The sequence below is a fragment of the Fragaria vesca genome, linkage group LG6 (assembly GCF_000184155.1).
Source record: "Fragaria vesca subsp. vesca linkage group LG6, FraVesHawaii_1.0, whole genome shotgun sequence".
Taxonomy (NCBI): Eukaryota; Viridiplantae; Streptophyta; class Magnoliopsida; order Rosales; family Rosaceae; genus Fragaria; species Fragaria vesca.
This window is the reverse complement of record NC_020496.1, coordinates 6,346,906-6,365,430: the sequence shown is the minus strand read 5'-3', so window position 1 is coordinate 6,365,430 and position 18,525 is coordinate 6,346,906. Positions and strand designations below refer to the sequence as shown.

Sequence of the window (18,525 nt, the reverse complement as noted above, 5' to 3'; positions counted from 1 at the left end):
TAACACAACCCTACTACTTCCAATATAAAGTAGAAGAAGAAGAAGAAGAACAAGTTCATGCAATTTTCAACATTGGACTTGCATAAGAAGTTTTTTTTGAAATGAAAGACTTCCAACATCATCACACGATTGATAGATGCATTTTTTTTTTCTTCTGAAAGTTTTTTTTCCGTCGGTGAGTCGTGACCTGATGATAAGAAGCATAGAGAGCACAAAAGAGTGAGATGCATATTTTGCAAACCATCCATTTGTGCTCTCTATCTTTTGTCACCAACATCATCTTCATTGCTTCCTTTCTCTTCCCCCCTAACTTTGCTATACCCAGCTATGAAACCTCTGTGGAGATGCGGTTAAGTGCTAGAATATTGTCAAAGCATCTCCTGAAACGAATGGAAAAGGTAACAAGGCCACCTACACTTTTTTATGTTAGTGAGGATGCATGCGAGTATTTCCGTTTGTATCGTGTATTCGTGTTGACCCTGAAAAGAAGTTAAATTCCACAGTTTACCTATGTAAATGCTATTGCAACTCCTATTTGTTAGGGGTTTACCCCCTAAAATCAGTAAAGAGAAGGAAGAGAGGAACAGAGGGAAGAAGGAAAGAAGAAAGAGGAAGAAAGTTACTGATATATTTCCATGATCCCAAAATAAGCAGGGTGTACAATATATAGCCTTATCATGAAAGACACGTGCCATTCATGTAGAGACTAAATCATGATTACCCTAATTGTTGATTAATTAACATAAGCTTAATGTAAGTAGCTAGTTAACTGTAAATGATTTGGAAAAGTAAATAACACTAATTTCATAACAATCCTGCCCCCATAGAAGAAGCTTGTCCTCAAGCTTGAAAATCAGGGAATCTGTGTAGAATTTCTTCAGCATCCTCCCATGTGGCCTCCTCAGCTGCAGCCCCAATAGCCCCAATCCACTGAATCAACCATTTGGTAATTGGAGAGTTTCCTTTTTTGAAAATTCTTCTATCCAAAACACAAGCTGGGTACCACCTAGGGTTATGAGGATCTATATATGGAGGAAAATGTGCAGTTGTCACCACATTGTTGCCAACCTTCTTTTTAAACAATGAAACATGAAAGACAGGGTGGACTCGAGCAGTAGCAGGTAACTTCAATTTATAAGCCACAGTTCCAATGCATTCAACAATCTGGTAAGGGCCATAGTACCTTGGAGATAGTTTGTGGCAGCTTCTTTTTTTTACAGACTGTTGTCTATAGGGCTGTAACTTCAAATACACCCAATCTCTTACTGCAAATGACCTTTCAGTATGCTTCTTATCATAGACTTGTTTCATCCTAGCCTGTGCCACTTGCAAATTTCTTTTCAGTAGGGCTAAGAGTGCATCTCTAGATTGTAATTGTTCATCAACAGATTGGACTGCTGTAGAACCAGAAATATAAGCCTGCACTGGTTTAGGATCATAACCATATAATGCTTTGAAAGGAGACATGCCAATAGTTGAATGGAATGCAGTGTTATACCAATGTTCTGCCCAAGGAAGTGCTTCAATCCAAGAATGAGGTTTTTCACCAACCACACACCTCAAATACTGCTCAAGGGTACGATTTAAATTCTCAGTCTATCCATCTAATTGAGGATGATAAGAAGAGCTTTTGTGCAGCTGAGCACCTTGCTCTTTAAAGAATGCCTCCCAAAAAAGACTCATGAAAACAAGATCCCTATATGAAATTATCACTTCTGGTAGACCATGTAACTTAAAGACATGCTGAATGAATTGTTGAACCACCATAGAAGTAGTGTAAGGGTGAGACAAAGCAATGAAATGACCATACTTCGTCAACCTGTCAATTACCACCAGTATGACAATCTTGCCTGCAGAAGATGGCAATCCTTCAATGAAATCCATAGAAATATCACTCTAAGCTTTCTCAGGAATGGAATTTGGCTGCAACAATCCTGGAGGGTGTATAGTTTCATAATGATTATGTTGGCACACATGACAAGTTGCAACAAACGCCTTGATGTCACCATGCATACCCGGCCAAGCAAAGGAGAGTTTCACTCGTTTTTCAGTCCTATGCACACCTGCATGCCCTCCACTGTACCCATTATGGAATTCAACAATGATCTTCAATCTCCAATCATCAGTTGTGGGAACAAATATTTTGTTCTTGTAGTATAGCCGAGAATGCGCCAAGGTATACTTGGGGTCTACAGCTTCCCCCTGTTCCATTTTCTGCAAAATGCTAGCAGCTTCAGCATCAACCTCACAAGCTTTTTGAATCTCCAAAATGTAGTCATGTAATGGAGCAGAAAAACCACTTAGAGCACAGATTGAGCCATACTTAGTAACAACATCAGAAGTGTGAGAACCAAACTCCTCCATCCTTGAAAGTGCATCTGGTGCAGAATTATTTTTGCCAGCTTTGTAATGAATAGAGTAATCATAGCCAGCCAATTTCAACATCCATTTTTGTTGTGATGGGGTGGTAATCTTTTGATCCAAAAAATACTGGATGGCTCTATGATCAGTATATATTTTGAAATGATTGCCAAGCAAATAAGATCTCCAATGTTGAACTGCAAATACCATTGCCAACATCTCCTTGTCATACACAGATAGTGCCATGTGCTTTGGTGCTAAAGCTTTGCTTAAGAAAGCAATAGGATGACCATCTTGAGATAAAACAGCACCAATTCCCACACCAGAGGCATCACACTCAATTATAAACTGTTTAGTAAAATCAGGAAAGGCCAACACAGGAGTTGTCATTAAAGCATGCTTCAGCTCCTCAAAAGCTATTTCAGCTAATGGTGACCACTGAAAACCCCCAATTCTCAGCATATCTATAAGTGGTTTAGCAATGATCCCAAAATTTTTGACATACTTCCAGTAATACCCTGCAAGGCCCAAAAAACCCCTTAGTCCTTTCACAGTCTTTGGCTTTTCCCAAGTTCTGATGCACTCAATTTTCTTTGGATCCACAGAAACTCCCTTTTCACTTATAACATGGCCAAGATACTCAACCTGGCGAACTCCAAAGCTGCATTTGCTTTGCTTAACCTTTAATTCATGCTGCTGCAATTGTCTGAAAATCGTTTCCAGATGCTCCAAATGAGAAGGCAAATCAGGGTTGAAGATCAAAATATCATCAAAAAATACTAAGCAAATTTTTCTCAAGTATTTTCTGAGCACATCATTCATAACAGATTGAAAAGTAGATGGAGCATTGGTTAGCCCAAATGGCATCACTAAGAACTCATAGTGTCCATTATGAGTTCTAAAAGCAGTTTTGCTCACATTTGAAACACTCATCCGAATCTGATGGTAACCAGACCTCAAGTCCAACTTAATGAAGATTGTGGAACCTTGTACTTCATCAAGCAATTCATCAACAACTGGGATAGGATATTTATCTTTAACTGTAACAGAATTGAGAGCTCTATAATCAACACACATCCTCCATGTGCCATCTTTTTTTTTAACAAGCAAAACAGGAGAAGAAAAAGGGCTTTTTCTAGGCCTGATAACTCCATTATCCAACAACTCCTGCACAATTATCTCAATTTCAGTTTTCTGGAAATAAGGGTATCTATATGGTCTCACACTAACCGGAGGAGTGTTTGGCAGCAGTTCAATAGTGTGATCTTGTTTTCTAGCTGGTGGAAGTGAGGTAGGGACTTCAAACAATGCTGCATATTTGTCAATGAGCACTTGAATGTCCTTTGGTGGACTTTAGGCTGGCTCCATGGTGGTCAGTGACTGAACTTGAACCAACATTGCCTGTTTCTCTTTTTTTAATAACCTAGTCATAGCCTTGCAGCTGATGACAGATGCAGAAGGTGAAACGATACCCTGTAGCATATACTCAATTTCCGACACCTTGAACTTCATCCTCATAGTCTCAAAATTCCATAGGATATCACCTAAAGATTTCAACCACCCGGCTCCCAACACTATTTCACAGCCAGTCACAGGTAAAATATAAAAATCAGCTACAAAATTAAAATCCTGTAAGCTTAGTTGAGCATGTACCTCGCCTCGAGCCTTCATTTTAGCTCCACTAGCTAGTCTCACATTCAATGGAGAGAAATATTGGACTGGAAACTCTGTGCCCTTAAGCAACTGAGGGTGTATAAAGTTATGCGTGGCACCAGAGTCAATGAGAACATGAACTGACTTACTCCCTAGTCGTCCCTTTAACTGCATGGTCTCAGTTGTGGCACTATTATCTCCCATCACTTGCAGTCTAATCAGTGGTTCATCTAAGTCTGTAATGGGTGGTACTTCTCTCTGTGACTCACTTGAATCAAGCATCATGAGTTCATCTTCATCTGGAACAATCTCTAAACTCATTAACTGGCCTTTCTTTCGACAGTTATGACCAGGTACATAAGGTGAATCGCAGAAGTAGCATTGCTTCTTAGCTCTCCTAGCCTCAAACTCAGAATTAGTAAGTTTGAATTTAATATTAGAGTTGCTAGAGGGAACTGCTTGAACATTTCTACCTTGGTAAGAAGCTCCTGTTGACACTTTAGCCATTGTACTGATTAGAGGTTTAATATGAGTAACATGGTGACTCCCTTCTGTCCTTGGTGCTACATTATACCTTGAAGCGTGTCTAAGGTTCCAATTTCGAGTTTCATAAACCCTGGCTAGCTCACAAGCTTCATAAAGAGATCGAGGTTTAAAAGCCTGAACATCGGCTCTTATATCCTCCCTTAAACCTCCAATAAAAAAATACACCAAAACTTCTTGAGATATACTAGGTGTTCTTCTGGACAGCTTGGTGAACTGGTCCATAAATTGCTCAACACTTCTAGTTTGATTCATTCTAGCTAAAGCTTCATGACACTCAGCCCTATTGTAACTGCTAAATTCCCTCATCAACAAATCAGCTAAACCTTGCCAAGTAGGTGGGAATTCATGTCTAAACATATACCATCGATCTGAGGCCTTGTCAGTCAAATGCATTGAGGCTATTGATAATTTCCTCTCCTTAGGAATTTGGTAAAACTCAAAAAACTGCTCACATTTGTTGAGCCATTCCACTGGATCTCCTCCTCCATAATTCCCAAAATCAAGTCGCATATGTTTCATTGTAGGTAGGTTGGGATCTAATTAAGACTGACTGGAGTTGTAGGAATGATATTGGTTCTGAGTAGGAGGGATTTGAAAATAAGACTGAGAAGAGGTGTTAATGCTAGCTTCTGGTGACAAGGGATGATAGGTGGTTGTGGTGGCAAAAGTTGGATCTATACTGAAATTCCGAGCTGCAGTGGTGGTGACAAATGTCTGCTGGTGGATGTATGTAGTAGAGGAGTGTCTGCTGGTGGATGTATGTAGTAGAGGAGTGAGATGGAAAACTCGAGCTAAAATTGGTACCACTAGCAGTGTATGGACCAGAATAGTTCATGGAAAACATGTCATGTGAGTTATGAACAACATTTGGGACACCATGAGTGTGATATAGAGGAAATGATTGTGTCAATCCAAGGGATGATGGAGCTCCCAACACAGAACTACTCACACCCATCTGTGGTTGTGACCTATCAATATGTTGAAATCCAGCAATACCACTACCACCTTTAGCTCCCAAAACCATAGACATGTCCACAGAGGAATTATCACCACTAACCATCACAATACTAACACCTGCACCTAAAATAGGGTTTTGCGTAGCAGATAAAGGAGGCAAGGACATAAACACATCATTAGCATCCAGATCTAGATTTATAGAAGTAGTGAAAGTGCTATTACCCTCAGATCTAACTAAAACTATAGAGGAAGAGCTCTCTGACATAGGAAGCAAGCCATGAGTGGGCGCTGGCACAGATCCAAAACGTACTGAACCATCTGGTTGTATAATAGCAGTAGCTCCAGATGTTGTTAACACAAGATGGTTGCCGAAAAGCTTCTGAAATTACTCTGCAAGCATACCCTGATAACTCAACAGATTAGCATCAAGTGATTTCTGAAAAGAAGCTCACATCTCCTCAAAACGAGTTGCAGTAGCCTCTCTATGAGCTTGAAACTTGAATTCCAGGTTTGATAATTCACCCAAAACTGGAGGATCAGTGGAAGACGACTTTCCAGCCGCCTTCGTCGATTTCCCAGCCATGATTGACAAAGCTCTGAATACCAATTGTTAGGGGTTTACCCCCTAAAATCAGTAAAGAGAAGGAAGAGAGGAACCGAGGGAAGAAGGAAAGAAGAAAGAGGAAGAAAGTTACTGATATATTTCCATGATCCCAAAATAAGTAGGGTGTACAATATATAGCCTTATCATAAAAGACACGTGCCATTCATGTGGAGACTAAATCATGATTACCCTAATTGTTGATTAATTAACATAAGCTTAATGTAAGTAGCTAGTTAACTGTAAATGATCTGAAAAAGTAATAACACTGATTTCATAACACTATTTATAGTAGAAAACTAGATATAGATGGTGAAAACGGTTCTCATATATACTGTTATATATCTCTCATTAATTCACTATGTGATTTCGATCCGGATGATCTATGTATTGATGAGTCGATTACAATATGGGGAGCGATGAAAAGGTGAACAAAGGTTAAAATATAATTTACTTATTTTAGTTATAATTGAACCGTAGATGAAAGCTTATTTAAAGGGATCAAATAAGAAAATGAGAAAAAAAAACATTAGGCTGATGATGCTTCATTATGCAACAATTGTGTCTTTGGACAAGGATTGAGAATGAAAAACGAAACTGTTGGTGTGTCAACTAAGAGAGATGATATGAGGGAGGCGTTTTGATTTTCTTAAGCGCAAGCCATGACGTTTATATTTCAACCTTTATCTCTTTCTACGTCTTTGTTTTCAAACTGAAATTTAATGAAGTTTATATATACATCTTTTTTATTGAATCATCTTAAAAGACATCAACATGAAATACATCAGTAGTATGAGTTTCTCGCATGAGAATCCCACATCTAGCTTCTACTATTAGCAACAATAATCTCATGGAGCCATAGAGGCCCAGATTCATAACAAAACATAGCTTGAACCATTTTCAAAGCATTCCGAGAGTTTGAGCAATCTTGTTATGTCGGTTGCGCACATGTTTCCAAGACACCCATTCAAACTCAGCCTTCACCCTACGCACTGCATCCATAACTCCTCCAATATCACTCAAGTCTAGTTCAGTCTTGCCAATAACAATTATCACATTGATTGCGTCACATGCTATATCCAACTTTGTTATTCCAATTTGTCTGCAAAACTTTATTCCATGTCAAAGGGCCAAAGCTTTAATGATGTGTGGCTTCAAAACAGCTTTCATTGGAGCTGCAATGGCTCCCAACAGATCGTGAGTACTACTTAATACCACAACACCAAAGCCTACAATATTTGTACTATTTTCACAAGATCTATCAAAGTACAATTTAGTAGCATGCACATTCATATTTCCATTCTCTCTATCTCCAGAGACATGTTGTATCTTAACCCCACTACCGCCTCTTGGCATTAAGTTCTTTTTCCTCAACATCACTCTTACAAACTCATGTTGTCATTCCAAACATTTCTCAAAAATCTGCCTAGGTTCCAGACTTTTTTTCCAATGATAGGCCTCATTTCTATCATTCCATATCCACCAGAAAATTAAAACAAACAATTCAGTGTTTTTAATATTCCCCTCCATAGCAACCAAACCAAAAAGATCAGCAAAACTATGAACTTGTCAATTTTTTTAAATCCCCTTCCAGCATGTGCACTACCACACTTTTTTAGCCACTCGATAAAACCACAAATTATGTATCGTCGTCTCCTCCCCATCTCCACATCTCTCACATTCACTATGAGAACAGATCTTGCGCTTAAACAAACGCTCAACACAAGGTAGAAAGTATGGCAAGCTCTCCATAGGAAAAGCTTTACCTTATTGGGAACTGATAGGTCCCAAATGAGACTCAAATATTAATGGAGTTTGAATTAACATGCCCTCTACCCAAATGACACTAATGTTCAATTGAATGAGTATTATGTATTGTTTTTTTTATTGATTTGAGTGAATTATTGTGAATTAACAAAAAAAAAATTTACTTTTCTACCAAATGTGATGATCTTGAGGAAATCATTCTCGGAACATATGAGCATTAGAATCTTTAATCCGCTTTGGAAAATAGTTAGGTCCAAATCGGTTTAGTATGTATGTCCAAACTCTATCTTATTTGTTTACATTCAGTAATCTAAATTCATGATTTAATCGTTCAAATGTTAATTCTCTTATACGAAAATGTAACTTCATGATCATTAACTTTGATTGGTTAAATCATTGGTTTAGTTTGCCAAAAGTATGCAAAATGCAAATAAAGTAGAGTTTGGACCATATTTTCATCCTTTTAACATTATTTCCCACCAAAAAGTGAGAAAAAAGAATGTTATAGTAACGACTTCTTGTGATCCACCGCTAAAGAGATACATTCTAATATCGAAAGAGAATATTAGAATAAGCATTGTGGGAAGAAAGTTTCATTGTAAAACGGGTTATCACGAGACAAACTATGGTATTGCGATATTTATCCTACTACCTTTATTTTACATGTAGTTGAACAAAAAGTACAATTTATATGAATCAAATTATAGCATTTAGAACAAATTTATCATATTTACATAAAGTTAAACCAACATTACAATATTGAGGACAACTTGTTTGAAACTTTAACTTGGTTGTACATTGTGTAATTACAATTACTAGAACAAGATTACAAACATTAAGACTTAACATGATCATTTTGATTATCAGCATGTTGTCGCATTTGTAAATGCAGGTGTCGCATACATGTAGGTACGTAGATTTTCCGCTCATTGAAATAATTATTTTTTAGTGTTAGAAAATTAAAGTCTTAGTTAGTTGACAAGCTACCATCCAAATATCTCATACAAGCTTTGTGGAAATTGTTCATATGAATCACAAAGGACTCAAAATATAACTCACAACAAAACAAAAAACAGAACGAGAGCTTCTCTCTCTACTTTAATTCAAAGAGAGAAACTAGATCATTCTACCCCCTCCTCCCCCCCCCCCCCCCCCCCCCCCCCCCCCTTCTTCTTTTCTCTCACCTAGATCTTGATCCTTTACGGATCTAGATCGACGAAGGAAGAATAGGGGGAGGCTTCGAGCTTGGTTTTTTCAGTTTTTCCATCTTCTTTTTCAGTTTTTCTTAATTTCCCTCACCTATGTGATGGCTTGTTACCTGATTTGTGGTTTAGATCTGGCTTTCTCCAGCATGGGAGGGCTTTGTCCTCATTTTCTCTCTTTTCCTCACCTCTCTGTCGTACAATCCCACAAGTTTCCCGATCAAAAATCAATCAACCACACAATACAACTCCTTTCACTACCCAATTCCTCTATAGAAACTCCTATGGCAGCGACCAAAAAGTGCATGTCACTTCCCTATCCGAGTATGAGTGCTCACGCATAGGTTTATCAACGGTTACGGTTACAGTTACTATCCTTGTTCTGGTTCGGTGTTCGGGATCTTGGATCCTTGTCGGCTGCCATGGCTTCTTCTTGGTTTCGTGGATGGAGAAATTGATGATGTTGTGGAGGGATTCGTCCTTTTGGTTGGTGGATTTCTCTTGTTCGGTGTGTTAGGTTCGGTTTGGCATCAGAATCTCACGACGAAATTTCTACGTGCTTTTGCTTCCAACGGCTACAGTTGTTTGCACTGCGTTTTGGATGGCAACAGTAGGGTTTCTGAAGTGGGTCGGGCCACCTACTGGGCTTATGTTTTAGTTTAATTTGTAATGGAGATAATAATATGTTATTATTCTTTAGTGGATTTACTTTTCTCTTTGTTCCCTTGTACTGTTTGGGCTCCTTTTTTTGGCTCATGTTTGGGTTCATCCCTCAATGAATTTAAGGTAAAATATTGTATAGTCTTTTTGGTTTGAAGTTGACATATGTTTAGTCCATGTGATTTTATTTTAATCTGAATGGTCTTTAAAGTCACGATTTTTCATCAAAATTGTCATTCCGTCATTATTCTCAGTTAAATTAACGGTCATGTCAGCAATTTAACTGAAAAAATTGACGGAATGACCATTTCGATGAAAAATCGTGATTTTAAGGATCATTCAGATTAAAATAAAACCACAATGATTAAACAGATGTCGACTTCAAACCGTAAGGACTAAACAAATTTCAATTCATGAATTTATTTCATTTCCAAAACAAAACAAAAAAGGACTCAAAATATAGCACGGTGTGGGTGGGGCATAAAAAATAATCGAATTATGGTACTATGACACTCTTGAAAGCCTAGTACTCTAGTAACCGAGGGGGCTAGCTATCTCAAGTTGGAAGCCGACTACCATCGACATCCATTCGTTGAGAACACAGCCCCAATAACCAGACCAGATTCTCTTGGACAACGGCCATTACCCTGGCAATGCATTCATGTTCATCAAGCTTTAGCAAATGATGTATTCATAGTACGAGTTATCTTTGCAACAAAAAATTCAATCAGAGAATCATGATCTGTGTAAGTGCTTGACCCTAGCATCATGATTTGTAATAGATTTAGTAGTTCCAACCAAGCATTCAGTGCTGAAGCTGTAGCAGTCTACTCATTTACTCTTTGTAACAGAAAATGGATCCAGAGGAGGATGATCTGTTTGAAATGTTGTGCTGGAAAACTAATGAGAGTTTGTAGCTTCTACTGGAGCTTAGCTCAGACACCAACTTTTTGCATTCTCACATTTCTGTGCTTTCTTACTTCTTAGTACCATTATTGTTATTTAATGGGATTTAAAAATAAAAATGAAAAAAAAAAACCCAAGAGAAAACAGAATATAATTCCAATATTACCTAGCTTTTAGGTCCACGATATTTTTCTTTTTTCCGGTTCAATTAAAATAAAAATGTTTCTATTTGTCTGTCAGAAGAGAAAAAATTAATAAGAATATAAGCGTGTTAGGTAGAGAGCAAGACAAGCACAGCTGACAGCACTTCATAAAAGAAATGACAAAAGTACTAAAATTTTGGACACTCCTTTTAGATAGTGATTAATCATAGCACAGAAAGTAGATCTCACCCAATTGCGGTATGATAGCATCAATTAGTCATTAACTGAAAACTAGTAAAAGTAGCAGAAAGGGATTGATTTCACAATCTCTGTCAAGAAGATATAGACTGTTTCATTGTTTCTTATAGATTGTTCCTTTGTTTCCTTCAGAGAGAAAGAAAGAAAAAAAATAGTTGACAAAAGAGTTGCAATCCATGATTACCCCAGAATCAAACTCGTGGAAGTGTTGTGAATGATTATAAGTTCAGAACCAGAAGCCAAGCCAAGCTCATGATCAGATTCTGATCATCGTTAAATGATATCTGAAAGGTGCATCCTATATATAATGGAAGCCAATGAAAAAAAGGTGCCAAATGAAGCTTATGATTTCTTGTTAATGAAACAACTAAATTTATCACAATATAGAATCACTCTGTGCTAAACTCACACCACAATGAATCACAGTAAACTATTGGTGAGTAATAACAGATTTACACAAAAATCCTAATGTACTCACAGTAAAACAAAGAATCTAGGCAGAAAAGCAAAGAGGGTGTGTGATCCACAGGAATTGAACTTGAATATGAATGGTGGTCTGGAAAGGACTTGGAAGCTTGTACAGATGGTGGGGAAGTCAGGGAACGTATTCACTCTCGATTGTAGGTTGTGTTCGAGTAACCATTGCTGAAGGTGCTTTTGTATCTCCAACTGTTGTCATATGCAAAGCTTCTCCTGAGTCTGCAACCTTCTCCATCTCTTCCAAATGCTTTCTTTCCCTGTATTTATGCACCCACAGTACCAGGAATGCCAACAATGCCAACAATGCTAATCCACCGAGCACAGACCCAACAATTATCCATGTTTTTGAATTACTCTTTTTCTTTCCTCTACCACCAGGACTTGGGGGACTTCCGTTATTAGGGGTGGTGACCGGTGATGGAGCAGGAGCAATGGACTCCACCACAATAGCGAAGTGCCCCTGTTGGACTGCTAAACATGTATTGCCTGATCCCACATCACTCAAATTGACAGAGCCATCTAAATTAAAAGTTACACACTTCACCACAGCGCCATCAGGGTATGGTTTCACATCCTGAAATTTGATCTTTATGGGATCATCAGTTGCCTTGATATCCAAGTATGGTAATCTTTTCGCTGATAAATTGATAGCATCATAAGCAAGGAGGCCCAACACTGGAGCCAAGTAAGAATAACCTGGTAATGGATAGAACACCACTGACCAATTGCCTATGTTCTGGTACACCAGAACAAGCCTCTCCGCGTATGGACTCTCATTCACTCCCACTGGGAACTCAAACTCTTTGTACACAACACCTCTCCTGTACAAGCTTCCACTCCTAAGCCTCAAAGCTGCAATCTGAACTCCAGTCAAATTCGAAGGAACCTGCGCATCATAGGGAACTCCAGTCTTGGGTCGAACAAAGGCCCTGTAAGCATAGTCTTGAAGAAGCACGTCGAGAGCAGCGGCTTGGCCACTTGAAAGCTCTGCCGAGAGATATGACAGCCGTGACAACCATATCAGAACCACTAGTATCACGAGACTTCGGAAAAGAAGCCCCATCGATGCTTTGAAATGTCAAAAACCCAACAATGCTGCTCAAACCAGCTGGGCACAACCCCAAATTCCCAGAGAACTAGCTAAACCCAGGTATATATAACACCTTGGATCCAAAGAAATGGTAACTGAAATGTGCAATAAATAATTTCCTAGAAATTAAGCTGCAATATCATCAGACTTGTGAATCTCTGGTTAATAGCAACAACGGGCACTTGCTATAGTCTATGTCTGTGTGTGTAAAAAAGCAGCTTTCAAGGTTTGAACCGTTGCAAATTCTCTTTGCTTATACAGATATTGCTTTTCCCTTTTGGTTCCTTGTTATAGAAGCTCTCTCAAAGCCTCAAACAACTTTAGACTGGGAATCTTCCTTGCTCAAAAGGAATTAAAACCCACGATTCTTCGCCATAAACCCATCAACACATAATCAACACGAATCGAAATTAAAGCCAAACCCAGAACACTCCTTCCTCTCCAAACGGTCAAAAATCCAAGCAGCTAAATTACCACTCCTAAAATCACAACCAAAACGCAAAAACACAAAAAAGCAAACACCTTTACTCAGTAACAACATCAAAAACAAAAACCCAACAAGCAATTTCAGCAGGGGAAGCAAAAATACCTGATCTTTGTAGCCTCCAAAACTCGAGGGCTCCAATGCAGAAGCCCTTAAATCCTGAAGAGGGGAAGAACACACACCATGCACCTCAAAATCCCACAATGAAATGCAAATTGAGACCAACAATCAACCACCAAAAGGCGCGTGAGAAACGAACACTCTTCAAGAACCCCATCATATTCAATTCTCTAGTAAATGACTAAAATGGCTATGCACCAACCCCAAACACAAGTAGGTGGAGAAAGAGATTCAGAGCTTTAATGGCGGTCATCCCCCAGAAATGGTCTGCATTTGGCCTCAATCTGAAAAGGGTCGCCCAGAAAACGAAAGGAGCTTAATGGGTTCGGAATCGAATCCAACAAGATGAAGATGAAGGAGCTGAAATACAGGGAAAGCAGTAAAGATTTGGCTTTTTTGATAAGAGAGAAAAACGGGATTAAAGGATGAGAATTTAAAAGAAATTTATAGTGATCCACAAAAGGGTTTAAGGCCCAAAAATCATCTCAAGAATTTGAGAGATAAGCTCATGAGAGATTCTAGATGGGCAGAGAGCAGCAGAGAGAGAGAGAGAGAGAGAGGGGAGGTACTGGTGGAAGTGAAGAAGCGGAACAAAAAGACAGAAAGAATGAGAGGAGTGTGGGATTATAAATTGATAGTCAATTATTTATACTCTTTTCCTCCTATGTGGTTATTGTATATTCATTATTCACTAGTAGGGTTTTCATTTGTTTTGCTATAAGAATTAAGACTGTGTGATTTACAGGTGTGTAACCAATTTTATAGACATTAAACCCCCCACAGTATTGTTCTTCTTGTTTGCATCTTTGCTTTTCTGGGTTCACATTATTGCCCTTTTTTTGCTTCACCGTTTTTCATCAAACCATGCATCAAAGTTTAACGGAAATATAGATGGAGGAAAATACTAAATGTATCAATCTAGAGACTTTACACCGTTTTGGTCAATTCCTGATGTTATACTATTTTGAGGAATTTACTCTGAATTTTATTATTTTGTTCAAATGTATTTAAGATTGTGTCATTTAACCCCACAAAATTCTTCTTCCTTTTTTCATTTTTTTACCATTTTTTGCTCCATCAAGATCTTCATCCGACACTGATTTAGGGTCCTTTTTGGTGCCTTGTTTGCCATTACTTAATGTGCAATGTCTGCAAGATCTGCAAGACATTCAGAGACGTAAGCAGCAATGTGAACCAGCAATAGGGTCGACAAGCGAAAACACAAAGTGACTATACACCAAAGAGAACCAAAGAGAAACATCCCGAGTGACACTTCATTGCTTTGAAAATGTGAAAGGAGCCAAATGTACTTGATGAAGCTCACAGGCCATGGAAGCTATTAAAGTGGGTACATGAGCTCAGAGAGAGATAGAGGGAGATAGCCTCGTGAGTCGTGAAGAAGGGTTCAATGGTGGTTTATGCCACACCTCCAAGGAGCCAACTAAAGTGCTGCTGGAAAAGAGTGTCACTAGGACTCATTCTGGGGTTGGAAAAGTTCAACATTTTTACTTGTTTATGAGCAAAGGATGGGTTAGTCGGTTTACATGTAAAGCAGTCATTCCATGATTTTATTTTATTTTCTCGTTTAGTCAACCTTAATCTAAAATATTAAGGCCTTTAATACCCATTTTTATTTACTAATTAGTCTATAAATAGTATGTATATTTATGATTTTGTTAATTGAAAGGAAATGGAAATCCACTAATTGAGATCTAAGAACAAAACAACAATGTCAATGTCTATGTGCAAATCATTTTTGAGTGTGATTGAATGCTCTTAAACTACATTGATTAACCATCACAATCATATATTCATATACCCAATTTTGTTCCTTCAATTTTGCATTTAACATTTAATTTAAATCTTCAAAAAATTATAAAGTAAAATACATATTCATATCACCATTATGTCTATGTCGTAGTGTATGCCTCTGTGGAAGCAATTCTTCAGGACCTCTCGAATGTTACAGACTTATAGCTAAGGAGTGGAGTTTAGGATACTTTGACTTTAAAAGTGATTGTAGATTAATATTGTTTTTGTTAAGGGTCTTAAAACAAGGCCGCATAGCCCGTTTAGACGTTTCAAGCTAATTATACGTCCTAATAATGCCCAACTCACCTAAGCGTTCCAAGCCTGCTCTTCGTAAATAAAGTCTATACATCAAATATTTATCATTGCATCGAGTAATAAATGACATTCTTAATCCTAAATGGAGTCTTAAAAAACAAACAAGGAGATGAAGGAAGGAATTTTGATACAAAACTCAAAAAACAATAACAATAACAATAATCTTTACTGCTATAAAGCCAACAAATTAGAAATCACCAAATTAAGTTTTGTCAATATTGCCCTTTTAAAGTTAATTCAGACTATTAAAAACGAGGGATATTATGGTAAATAGTAAAATAAATAAACAAAATAAATAAATTCTATATGTATGGTATATAAGATTCTGCAATAACAAAGCCAGCTCATTATGATCTGACTCATTTTCTGCAGTGGTGAAACTGGGCCCGCACTGCACAGTGGACAGGTCAGGAATGCTAAAGTGCTCCGCGGCGCAGATGAAATCCCCAAGGTCCTCGTTGGAGCGAGCGAGAAGGTGTGGACCAAAATGGAACAGTGGTTCTGGTTCAGTCAGTGCGTAATGACCAGCCTGCCCCTCTCATACGCTATCAGTTGCGCTTCTGCTACAGCCAAAACAAAACCAAGCTATATGTTACCCGATCGAGGAGCTTTAACCCACCAAACTCGATACTGCAGGATGAAGGTGGTGGCCGAAACATCAAAACAAAAACAAAATTTGATCATGCATGGGACTGTCTTGTATTGTTTGCAACCTAAAAAAGTGTGCACTCAGGCTCCACCTATATATTTCTCATTTGTTTTTCGCAGACGATTCTTTCATTTTCTTGAGAGCAGGATATCAGGAACGTGTTATTTTGCGCAACATACTTCAAGCCTATGAGACAGCGACGGGACAACAGGTTTGTTAATTATGAGAAAAGTTCCATTGATCTCATTCAGCAAAAATGTTAACAGAAGTCTACATGATGGTTTAGCAGCTGTGCTAGATGTGAAACGGGTTGAAAAACATGACAAGTATCTTGGTTTGCCTATGGAGGTTGGGGCTTCGAAGTTGGAAGCTTTCAGTTATTTAATTGAGAGAATTCGAAAGAGGACGCAGGGGTGGCGCGATAAAACCCTAAGTATTTCAGGAAAGGAAGTATATATGTGGATCATCCAAAGAGAAAGAGACGTTCCAAAAAACTTCAAAACTGCTCTACCGCATTATGTTATGCCCTGGTAGTTTGAAATTTAAAGTTAAAAAGCTTAAAAATGAGGAAGAGTGGATATCGATTACTTGGGAACAAAGTCGCAAAAATCTCAATGTTACAGGAAGAATCAATTTAAATTGGAATAAGAGTTGAGAGCTGCTGGTTTATTAATTGAAGCATGCACAAGGACCAAACATGAGTCTTTTTTTTTTTGGTCAACATGAGTCTAAATCTAAGATTAAAGATTAAACAAGCAAGTGATATGACATGATAAGGTGCTAGCTCTTATACATGCATGTACACTTCTTCATTTACAAACGCACCATCAACCTTTACTCAAACCATCGTTCTGATGACTTTCCAATCATGAGGTGCTCCAAGTTCGTATACGCCTATGATCTTTCTCCTCAAGAAACCATGGTAACGGTAACTGTGACGATCCCCCCTAACATAGAAAGTCTCGAGCTCTTTGCAGCCGTTCAATAGTGTAACAATGCCATCGTTTTGAATGTAACACTGTATCAACTTCAAGAACTTAATATCTGGCAAATATTTCACGATCTCCGATGCCGTAGCTATATCAACCTTTTCAATCTCAAGTTGTAGACCCATGAAATGCTTGCAGTGTATGCCGATCTGCTCCAGGATTTTGTTCAAATTGTCATGGCAAACGCAAGCCAGCAACGACGACTGTAAATATTCACTGAAGTAGCGAGGTGAAGCAACATCTACCAAAACATTTATTTTCTTGAGGTTGCTACCTAGATGCAATTGCTCCAGAGATTTCCACTTTCCAATTACTTCCGGAATAATCCCTGAATGCTTGAAAATCTGCAAGTCATCGGGCAAATTCAAAACCCTAAGGTTAGGGCATGCGTCTGAGACAAATCTCAAAGCTTCTTCTGTAGAAAATCCAGGCATCTTCAGCTCAAGAGCTTTTCCGTTGCTTCTGTTGACTACTAGCTTTATGAAAGCAGTGATGGAGAATCGCGATCGATTTCTTTCAATATGGTATTCCTCTACAAACTTATCGTAGAATGGACCGTAGCTTTCTAGTTTAGTCGAGTTAGGGCCAGTTAAAAGAGAAGGTTCGAGGTCTGGAAAATAGAGGTATTGCCAGCATAAAGGATCCAGGGTTGCTGCGTACCATGACGTGCATACAAAAGGGAGTGACAGAATAAGTGACTCCATTCCAACTCTTGTGAACACCTTGGTTATGCAGTCCATGCATAAATTCTCCCATCTTCGTTCATGCATCTTCTCAGAGTCCGGAACGACGCCGTTCTTCTTCCTCAGCGGCCAGAATAAAGCCGACTCCTCCTCCTCCTCCTCCTCCTTCCTCTTGAGCATCGGCCTTGTGAACATTGCGAATTGGTGATGATTTATGTTGAAACCCTAAGGCGACGTCCCTCCCTCTCCGAAATCTATCATCTACGCTATAAAAAGACGATAACCCTAAATAGCCTTCTGGCTAATGGGCCGGATTATGACCTGTTTAGTTTAGTATACCCTAATCATTTGTCAGTTGTGTTGATGGAGTTAATGTTATCCCTCTCTATAACATGATCATGATGACATGTCTTCTTGTTAAAAAACAAACTATTATTTAAGTAATTTCAAATATTAACCGTGACAATATTAATAAGACTATAAGAGAATCCTCCGTCACCACTAAATTTATCGTATACCATGATCGTTCGAGCTAAATTGTACAAATACAAGATCGTATGGGAGTATACATCAAATTTAGAAATGTAGAGCTCGCACATATATGATAACACTAACCAATAACACAGGTAGCGAATCAAACATTTCTTGGCCACCAGTCGATCGCCTTATTGTCTTCAAACATTCACAATACGTACATATGCGAAAATGGCACGCTAATGTAAGTCCGATCAAACCAAGCCAAGTCATAACAGTGATGACGAGTTGACGACGGAGACACCAATGGGAGAGCTTGAGCTATGTGAAATGCTTTGTCTATGAGAACTATACATATTTTTTTGTTTGGGATTG

General features: G+C 38.4%; 1 protein-coding gene across 1 annotated transcript; it reads right to left on the bottom strand.

Moving 5' to 3' along the window:
• Positions 1 to 11,391: 11,391 nt before the first annotated feature.
• LOC101297456 lies at positions 11,392 to 13,698 on the bottom strand. The gene is made up of 2 exons (XM_004302462.1): positions 13,214 to 13,698; positions 11,392 to 13,103 (listed from the first exon to the last, which is right to left on the bottom strand). Exon 2 carries the CDS (start codon positions 12,595 to 12,597, stop codon positions 11,650 to 11,652), a length of 948 nt encoding a protein of 315 aa, XP_004302510.1. The 5' UTR covers positions 12,598 to 13,103; positions 13,214 to 13,698; the 3' UTR covers positions 11,392 to 11,649.
• Positions 13,699 to 18,525: the final 4,827 nt, after the last annotated feature.

What these genes read in the sequence shown, in the direction of transcription:
- LOC101297456 (XM_004302462.1), bottom strand. Translation starts at nt 12,597, where the DNA reads ATGGGGCTTCTTTTCCGAAGTCTCGTGATACTAGTGGTTCTGATATGG.